At 41.2% G+C, this 10,119-nt stretch overlaps 1 protein-coding gene across 2 annotated transcripts in view; it reads left to right on the forward strand.

Moving 5' to 3' along the window:
* Nucleotides 1–7,689, forward strand: part of rasef.S (RAS and EF-hand domain containing S homeolog) — a 33,170-nt gene extending 25,481 nt beyond the window's left edge. Inside the window, exons 12-17 of one of the 2 annotated variants that reach the window (XM_041588261.1) lie at nt 1,329–1,476; nt 3,040–3,121; nt 4,234–4,366; nt 5,594–5,698; nt 5,787–5,863; nt 6,097–7,689. In XM_041588261.1, the coding sequence (XP_041444195.1) occupies nt 1,329–1,476; nt 3,040–3,121; nt 4,234–4,366; nt 5,594–5,698; nt 5,787–5,863; nt 6,097–6,193 (642 nt within the window). In that variant the 3' untranslated portion in view covers nt 6,194–7,689. The remainder of the gene's footprint in view (nt 1–1,328; nt 1,477–3,039; nt 3,122–4,233; nt 4,367–5,593; nt 5,699–5,786; nt 5,864–6,096) is intronic. The other variant, XM_018255353.2, reaches the window with a different exon arrangement.
* Nucleotides 7,690–10,119: the final 2,430 nt, after the last annotated feature.

Raw genomic sequence — 10,119 nt, forward strand, 5'->3', positions numbered from 1 at the left:
CTGTTCTAGAACTTTGCATGGGACTTCTAACAACACAGGTTTCTGTTGTGATAAGCACTTACAGTATAATGGCCACAAGGATGAAGGACAAAAAAATTGTAAATCACCAGTGGGGGTGTATCTCTGCCCCTAAAAGGCCCCAACAGTCCCTAGTGATTTGCACTTTCCTTGTACTTAAAGGGATACTGTCATGGGGAAAAATGTTTTTTTCAAAATGAATCAGTTAATAGAGCTGCTCCAGCAGAATTCTGCACTGAAATCCATTTCTCAAAAGAGCAAACAGATTTTTTTATATTACCTTTTGAAATCTGACATGGGGCTAGACATATTGTCAATTTCCCTGCTGCCCCAAGTCATGTGACTTGTGCTCTGATAAACTTGATATCACCCCCCTCCCTTTTTCCCCCCTGCAGCCAAACAAAAGAACAATGGGAAGGTAACCAGATAGAAGCTCCCTAACACAAGATAACAGCTCCCTGGTAGATCTAAGAACAACACTCAATAGTAAAAACCCATGTCCCACTGAGACACATTCAGTTACATTGAGAAGGAAAAACAGCAGCCTGCCAGAAAGCATTTCTCTCCTAAAGTGCAGGCACAAGTCACATGACCAGGGGCAGCTGGGAAATTGACAAAATATCTAGCCCCATGTCAGATTTCAAAATTGAATATAAAAAAATCTGTTTATTCTTTTGAGAAATGGATTTCAGTGCAGAATTCTGCTGGAGCAGCACTATTAACAGATTCATTTTGATTTTTTTTTTCCCATGACAGTATCCCTTTCAAAATAAGCTTTTCAGATAATTCAAAGGGGGTTAAGGATTGCATGGCTAGAATGCATTACTGAAGAATTTAGGAGGCTGAAAAAAAAAAGTAGATCCATTTTTTAATCCTCATTTTTTAGTTTGCTGGTACTGCAAGCCTTATGGCTGCTCCAATACCAAATAAACTGACAAGTGGAGTTCCAGTGGCCTGGGATCATCGTTGGCATGCAGTTATATATTTTTAAGATGCCTGTTTACTATTAATTTGATAACATTAATGACTCATTATCAGTTCTATTCTAAAGTACAAGTAGCATGCCATTTTGTGATTTATTTCCTGCTTCCTGCATTGCCGGTTAGAAAAAAAAATATTTGAGAGTTTCCTTAGGGAAGATATTTGCCCCACAAGAATAAACATGACCTGGGGAATATTAGGCGCGGCAGGCAACTCAACCAACACTTGCAATAAAGTAACCAGCAAATCATTGCTGTGGAGGTAAAGGTTAAGTCACATATAGTACATTTATGGTACAGTTTTTCACATTGTGCTTCATGTCCCTACAGAAACAAGGGGCACCAGCAGAAGAGGTTTCCGAGATGTCCAGCCCAATATACAGACTTGTGCTTGCTGGTGACGCTGGTGCTGGGAAATCCAGTTTTCTTCTCAGGCTGTGCCTGAACGAGTTCCGGGGAGACATTCCTACAACATTAGGTTGGGTGTACTTCTGTCTTTCTCCATCTTACTGACCCAGTATCTAGCAGTGGTTGATATATATTCCCCATTGCTCTCTCCTGATTCAGCCTCCTCCTTCCTTATTGGTGTAATTTGTTGTTTTGCAGACATAGCATTATGCAAATGTTGTGCATGCTAGTTATAGTGCATTTCCCTCTGAAATGCACTATAAATGGGTTGTAAAAAGGGTTGTTCCAGACATTGTGCAAAACAACAGCATACTTTGATTAAAAAGTTGATTGGAGAGGGGAAAGCATATAAAGAAGTGCAGAAAATGATTGGCTGCTCAGCTAAAATGATCTCAAATGCTTTAAAATGGCAACCAAAACCTGAAAGACATTGAAGAAAAATGCAAAACTACCATTCGAATGGATAGAATAGTCGAATTGGCAAAAACTCAGCCAATTATCAGCTCCTGTGATACTGTTACAATTAGAAGACGCTTGTGTGAAGCTAAACTATTGGCAAGAAGCCTCTGCAGAGTCCCATTTTTGAAAAAAAGACACGCTGAAGAGCTTACAATTTGTTGTTGCCACTGACTGACCTAAAGAGAAATGGCGCAACATTTTGTTGACTGATGAAAGAAAGATTGTATTTTTTGGGTCTAGGAGCTGCAAACAGTTTGTCAGACAACCCCCAAACACTGAATTCAAGCCACAGCAGGCCCGGACTGGCAATCTGTGGGCTCTGGTAAATGCCGGAGGGGCTGCTATAAGTTCCCATAGAAAGTCAGTATTTAGTGGGCTGGTGGGAGCTGTTTGGGCCTCTATGTGGGGATTGGGCCTCTGTGTACTTGAAATTCCAGGGCCTGTTTTAATTCTCAGTCCGACCCTGAGCCACAGTACACTTTGAAGACCGTAAAACATGGTGGCACAAGCATCATGATATGGGGATGTTTCTCATACTATGGTGTTGGGTCTATTTATCACATACCAGAGATCATGGATCAGTTTCAATACATCAAAATACATGAAGTGGTCATGTTGTCTTATGCAAAGAGGAAATGCCTTTGAAATGGTTGTTTCAACAAGACAATGACCCCAAACACACCAGTAAATGAGCAACGTCTTGGTTCCAGACCAACAAGATTGACATTATGGAGTGACAGATGTGCAGCAGTTCTCCGAAACACTGATTATACAACTAAATATTAGTTCAGTGATTCAAAGCAAAGCAAAACCTTGAAACATTTTCAACATAGTGCATTTGTGTGTATGGAAATAAAAGGGATTATAAGGATTTTGACCTTTATTCACTTTTTTAAACACACTGCTATTATTCTGAACACAACTTTGTGTACTTTGGCTTAACAGATTTTCTTTATTAGCATATGACTTAAAATGCAAGAGAATTTTGGCAACTGAATGCAAATGTATGTAAATAGATCCATACTGTGTATTCACAGCCTCATGGAACCTTTGCCTGCCTGTTCTATTTGTCTTTCCACCTGGAAAAATAACTCTAAATAACCGTTAGCACATTCTTTGGGAACTCGTGTTGGCTATAAAAAGGCAGCCACTTATTTCTTTTGCTTTCCCTCAGGTGTTGATTTTCAGATGAAGAAGCTCATGGTTGATGGAGACCACACAACATTACAGATCTGGGACACAGCTGGCCAGGAGAGGTAGGAACAGATCTTGCATGTGTTCTGCTCACTGCTCTGATAAGGAAACTTGGCTGAAAATAGCACTGACTGAGTCATATAAATGATGGCCCTGCTGAACTACTTCTCTTGCCCCAAGCACAGAATACTGTTATACAGGTATACTCTTGTGCGCTTAGGGGATTAAAATTTGCCTTTACTGGTTACAATGTCCAATAAGCACAGAGGTTGTAACTAACGATGTATATTGGGTCCTAGAGCCCTCCAGTTTCTTAGCCCATAAAATGCCAATCTGAAAATATTTGGGATCCTGTTAAATATACAGTACTTGCAAGTGGTGTAAAGCCTGTGGCCCTCAGTACAACGTGGTTGCAGTAAATATCCACGGCCAGCTAGTGCAATATTAGGACACCCTTGATAGAACCCTGGTCTGTTTATACCTAGATTTATAAAAAGCTTAAAGCTAGGATGGACAAGCTGTGATTCTCCAGGTGTTGCTGAACTACAACCCCCCAAAAGGCTGGACAGACACAGGCTGCTTATCACTGTTTAGACAGAGACAAACCAAATTCACCTACCACAGGGTTTCTTTTGTGTTTTCTATTTGTGCTTCTGACCACTTATGCCCGTGAAGAAGCAGAATCTTCGGTGAAACCCGTAGGGTGGGTGGCATAGATGGACAGTGGGGGACCAGCTCCCACTCGATCCCCATATAGATAGGTAGAAATTGTGCTGGGGAATTGATTGGAAGAGAGGGTACTGGGGTAGACCTCCTGGAAACTGTATTGAGCAGTATCGGACTCCGCTTAAATTACTCTGCTACTAATACTTACCCCCTCTATTCCACCTGATGCCTATGGTTATTTAATTATATGTGTTTTAGGGACACGGCCCCACACTGCTTCCAAGCTTTAGGAAGAGTGCACCGTTTGGTTTGGTACTGCTGGCAGCGTGCATATTGTTCTACCTTTTTATTAACAACTACTATTAAAGGTTACGTTTTAAGTTTCTTATCTCGTCTCAGATCTGAACTGGTTAGCTGGAAGAACACGGGCATTGCATGGTCTATATGTAATGTAACCGGTGTAACTTCAAAATTGTTGTATACTTTGTGCTTCTGACAATTCTTACAGTCTTGTATTTACCACAAGGTTCCGCAGTATAGCCAAGTCCTATTTCCGCAAGGCGCATGGTGTTCTGCTGATGTATGATGTCACCTCTGAGAGGAGCTTCCTTAATGTGCGACAGTGGATAGACGAGATCAAGGTACAGTTCTGCAGCTTATTGTGGGTCCATTTAACAGGGTCACATAAATAGGTGAATATCAATATGGAAATATGGTTATATCTCTGTAGGTAAGGTAACCTTATTATAATAACCCAAACTTTGTTGTATTGTCACAGCGTTCAGAGTTTGACTTGGCTCTGTTGCACCCATCAAACACCTGACTTCCAGGACCCATACTAACAACATTTTGATGTAGACAGTTCTAAATGTTACCGTGTTTTATAGAGCTATGCTGAAAATAAGAAAGGGTTTGTGGGAGTTGTCCTTCGCCGAGTCCCCCATGAGGGCCTGTTCTCACCAGGAGATTCTCCGATAGGTTAGTCCCATGGCTTGGATATCTAGTCATGGCAGTGATTCCTGACTCTAGCCACTGACTAGTGTTAAAGGGGACCTGTCACCCTAAGAAATAATTCCAAATTCTTTACATCATGTTAGTTGAGTAAAATACACTTTATGTACACTATATTTATTGTTTAAATTGGGTTTCCTTCAGTCTTGGAATTATACAATCACAGCAAGCAGACAGGAGCCATGTTTTGGACACTGTTGAGATAATTTGTGTTACAAATATTAGGAGAAACAAGGTGCCCCAGAATACATTGTAAATGTGGTCCGGTGCACCAGCCCCAGACCCCCAGCTGTAGGGAGTGGTATGGCAAAGGTATGAAGAAGAAGCAGGGCCAACCGGCACTCAGACCGATCCACAGGACCAGAGAAAATTTGTTAAAAAGTATATATTTTATTTGAACAAAGTTAAAAAATGTATAATTTGTATCTCCATCTGCCCTACGCGTTTCGCACCCACTCAAGGCACTTAGTCATGGGCTCATAATTTGTGTATCTCCCCAAAATCTTGTGTATGCACCAGAATGGGTAACCTAATGATAGAGCCTGAGGAGGGAAGGGGCAATGTGAGAAGTGCAGTGACATGTAGGAAATGCTGAATGGAAAGTGAAAGTAATTGAATGCCCCACCTCTATGCCTCAGGCATAGAGGCTGGCCGGATAATATTTGATTGACAGCTCAGACATTTAAACTCCATTATAACAGGTATAGATGTTTTAATGAAAAAAATAATTTTGTGTTTCACTTTTAATTTGCTATGGACTTTCATTATGCAGCTTTTTATGTGTAGGGGACAGGTCCGCTTTAAACATATATCCATGGTGTCTGACTACGTCTCATAATTTAATTTACTCATTGTAGAACACTTCTGATAAACCCATTCCCATGATGCTTATTGGCAACAAAACAGACATAAGGACGGACATGAATGGCATTCAGACATCAATGGGAGAAAAGTTGGCCATGGTAGGTAACGAGTATCCAGTCATGTGATCTGTAGATATTTAACCAGACGTGACTTGTCCAGTGCCTCACACAGATTTCTTTATTGTAGGCTTACGGCTCCCTCTTCTGTGAAACGAGTGCAAAAGACGGCACCAATGTAGTAGAAGCTGTTCTGCACCTTGCTAGGTAAATGCAACAGGCAGTCTTCTTCTCTAACCTGATTCAGTGACATTTCCCAGTGTGAGGGGTAAGAGCGTAATAAAAGGGCCCTGATAATCTATAAATCTATATTGCCAAGGTTAAACCACTTGCTACAATAATCATTTCTATACTACATGCAGTCTCCCTGGGACAGGCCTATCTGTTTACCTGGATCATTTTATAGCTTTGTCGTTTGCTAACTTAAGTTTCCATTGCAGAGAAGTGAAGAAATGTACAGACTTGGAAGTAGAAAACAAGGAGCCGGTGACGTTACTTCGTATTCAGGACAAGAAGGACAATTGCTGCAAGATGTAACTTCATCTATAAACGGAGACACATTGGCCCAAGTCAGTGCTTTTAATATGGAGGATAGCGCTACGTCTGCACCAGATTTCACTTTTGAGAAAAGCACATGGAAATTGAAGATTGAGATCCTTGGGCTAAACCAAGAAAAATGGTTGCACGGGAGCACAAAGAATTTTTTATTTAGTATAAACTTAATTTACAAAAATCAGCTCAGCTAAATCAAACTTGTTTGCAACTATTCACCATCAATAAGTAAAAAATTGGCTTTGGCTAAGCAGTTTCTCCCAGCACCATACACCAAACCCTCTCGGAGTGCTTCCTCTGTCCATAAATCCCACCCAAAAACCCAACCCTGGCAAAGTCTTTCCCTTTGTCCATGAAAGGCGGTTTCCTCCCTCATTCCTCACCCACCACCTTCACAAACCCGGCCACAAAATCCGACTTTCTATTAGTGGCACCACCCTTCCCACATACACTCCCTCAACCCAGGACACACATAATGCTTAGCCAAAGAGCTTGCAGAACTTGTCCGCTGAAAAGCATGAGCTGGTGGTGTTACTGTGTCTGTTTTTTCCTCCCTCTGGGCACTTTTGCCAGGACACATCTTAGAGGGTAGAAAGAAAAAAGGGGGAGACATCACAAGCATTGGCAACATAAAATCATTAGTATAAATCACAGATTCACACCTCTACATTTGGATGCATTCAGGCAGCTTTGCTTAACCTCTCCCTCAGGAAACCCAAATCAGCCACCACCAACCAACATCCTCAAGGCTAATGGACCTTCTGCAGCGGAACTGCCATAGGTGGTACCTCATCACCGATATTATTGTATACATTGCCCCTCTATCCAGAGGGTGTGGGACAGACAAAACACCATATGCCACATTGACATAGGACAGTTGCTTGATGTGGAGCACTTTGAGAGCCTCTGCCAGCCGATATCGTACAACTTTCGTCATAGGACAATCCACAAGAAAATGTTCCAGGGTCTCATTAGTGGAACAGCCCCACGGGCACTCCCTGTCGGTTATGTTCAAAAAGCTCACATTGCCTCGGACGAAAAGTCTTCCCTGAAGAGCAAGCCAGTTCAGATCAAAATACTTTGGGGGCACCCTTCTCTTACAAAGCATTTAGGTGACGTACCAAAGTTAACTTTGTTTTTCCCTCTTGTGATTGGATCTTTTCACTGCCTGCAGTTATGGATAAAGTCCACAGAACTTGAATATTTTAAGAAGCTACCAAAGATAATTTAACATTATGTAAATCCATGTATATATTTTTATTTTATTTTTTAGCATGGCAAAACTTACAGGATATCACTCCTCTATGAGGCATTTAATACACCTATATAAGTATTTACAGGGGGTTTACGTGCCCCATCGGGATGTTTACCTTGAATGTATTTCTGCGCATTTTAATGAACTGTCTAAAAATGGGGGGGTTAACTGTATCAGAGGATTTTTAAGAAAAACTGTTAATAAATATTTTATATGTTTAAAAATACTTATTGTATGTAGAGCCTGAAGAATAATTAATTTTACAGCTTGGTCACTAATCAGTGGCATAAAATCATAAATATAGTGGGGAGCTGAGACTGCTTTCTCTATACAGGGGGGTGAGGTTGCAGGCGATTATGCGTGTGCTCTGTGACGCACATTACGCCACTGTCTCTAATCCATAGTGGTAGTTGCCTCTTATAGCATAACCCCCGCACAAGGGGTAGTTTTATCTTTAAAAGGAGAACGAAGGTGCTGTATACATCATAAGGCACATGCAGAGCCAAACAAGCGGATCTCTCCATGATATGCCCCTGATCAGATCAGCGATATCGGGCTGATCCGATCGTGGACCCTATTGCCCAACGATTGGCTCATAACGAAGGTTAATGAGCGGTCGGATCGCAGGACTGCATCAACGAACAGATGTGGCCGCGATCCAACAGGATTTTTAGTCCTGTCCGATTGGCATCTGCCCGAATTTCGGCCAGATATCGATCAGGGAAGCCCGTCGGAGGGCCCCATACACGGACCAATAAGCTGCTGACTCCGTCTTGGCAGCTTTTATCGGCCCATGTATGGCCACTTTTACTGTAACAGGAAGAAGTGTGGAAGCAAAAGGCAGAACTCGGTCTTATTTTTTTTAGAATTAAAATGGAAATTTTCTATTTATGATTACCCAATGGCACATACTACTAACAAAGTATATTATTATGAAATGGTTTATTTATAGCGGGGTTTTACACATCAGCTGTTTTATGCAATATCGTTTTATAGACACCTACACTGTTCAGGGGGTATAGTTTTCCTTTAACTTTCCAGTTAGTTTTTTTTTTAAAATGATCTACCTTTTTCCAGTTTCAAATGTTATTGGGTTGTTGGGGGACATGGACATAAACAGCCTAATAACTATTGCTCATAAGTCTAATATGTATTGCCATTGTTACTTTTTATTTGCATATCTTTCTATACAAGCCCTCTCCTATGCATATTCCATAAGCTTTCTGATCATTTCCTATTTGGTAGGGTAAAGCTCACCATAGGTGTTTTTCTTTCCTGAACGACCGGTTGTAGCGCGATCCGATAAATCTGTCATATTATTGCGAGGTTAGTGGGCACCGATTGATCGTGCATCCAACGATTTTTTGGTTCTGACAAAGACACAATCGATTGGGCAGGTTAGAAGATTTTCTCATCGTTCACAATGCAATGTAGCTATTGTCCAATTGTTTGCAGGGCCAAGCAGACAGCTACCCACAGTTTTTCTGGCTTCAACTAGACGACATCTCTTGAAATGGTCTTTTTAGCTGATCAATCCTACATTGTTTCAAGATAAGCTGGGTCTTAATGTGGCCATAGCCACACAGATCCTATCGTACGAATCAAGGATTTGTACGATTTTCGGATCGTGTGTGGCGAGTGCCGACATCTTTCGTCCGGTGGAGATCGGTTGTTTGGTCGGGGTCGATTTTGACCCGACCGATCCAGCCGGAGCCCATTGCACATCGTAATCGGATTGTTCGGCCATACGGCCAAACAAACAGATTACCCCCGATATAGCCATGCTCGTTAATGGCATATCTGGGAATGATCTTTGCGTCTATGGCCACCTTTAAGGTCCCCATAGACGCAAAAATTTCTTTTGCCGAACGACCAATTTTCGCTAAGTCTTACCAATCTTCCTAAATTATCATGCGATTAGTGGGATTAGAATGATCGAACATCTTACGATTTTGCGGCCGACATCTGTCAGGAAATTGATCGGCCAGGTTAAAAAAAAAACTTTATCGGTCCCAGTGCAATCTATCTATGTTTGCAGGGCCAAGCAGGCAGCTCCCCTTTGTTTTCCTGGCAAATTGGTCTTTTTAGTTGATGGACAATTCGTACGATCGTTCTGAGATAATTGTGGTCTCACGATGATGATCGGATCATTTAAAAATCTCAACATCTATGGCCAGCTTTACGATAACTAAAAGATCTTTTAAAAATCTTAAGATCTATGGCCACCTTAAGTTGGACACAAGCAACCAAATAGCTGCTGAAATTGCAAGCTAGAGAGCCGCTGAGCAAAATATGCTGCAGAATCACGGTCTACTTTAAATTCAGTACAGTAATTCAGTTCAGAATTACAAGAAGCAAACAAACTTCTTTACAAACATTCACTGTATAAACAAAGATGTTTCAAGATTTTGCTTTCCTAAATAATGACTGAACTAATAGTTGTATAATCAGTGTTTCTGAGAACTGCTGCACATCTGTGTTACATGGAGTCCACCAACTTCTGGCACCTGTTACATTCCACAATTCTTCTGCATTTCTTGCTTTTGAAACAGCATTAATGATGTCGCCCTACAAAGTTTTCTATTGGATTACAGGACAACGAAAGCTAAAACCTAAGTAAATTGGCAATTTTCTATTTACGATTACCCAATGGCAC

Source organism: Xenopus laevis, chromosome 3S (genome assembly GCF_017654675.1).
Source record: "Xenopus laevis strain J_2021 chromosome 3S, Xenopus_laevis_v10.1, whole genome shotgun sequence".
In the NCBI taxonomy this organism is placed as follows: domain Eukaryota; kingdom Metazoa; phylum Chordata; class Amphibia; order Anura; family Pipidae; genus Xenopus; species Xenopus laevis.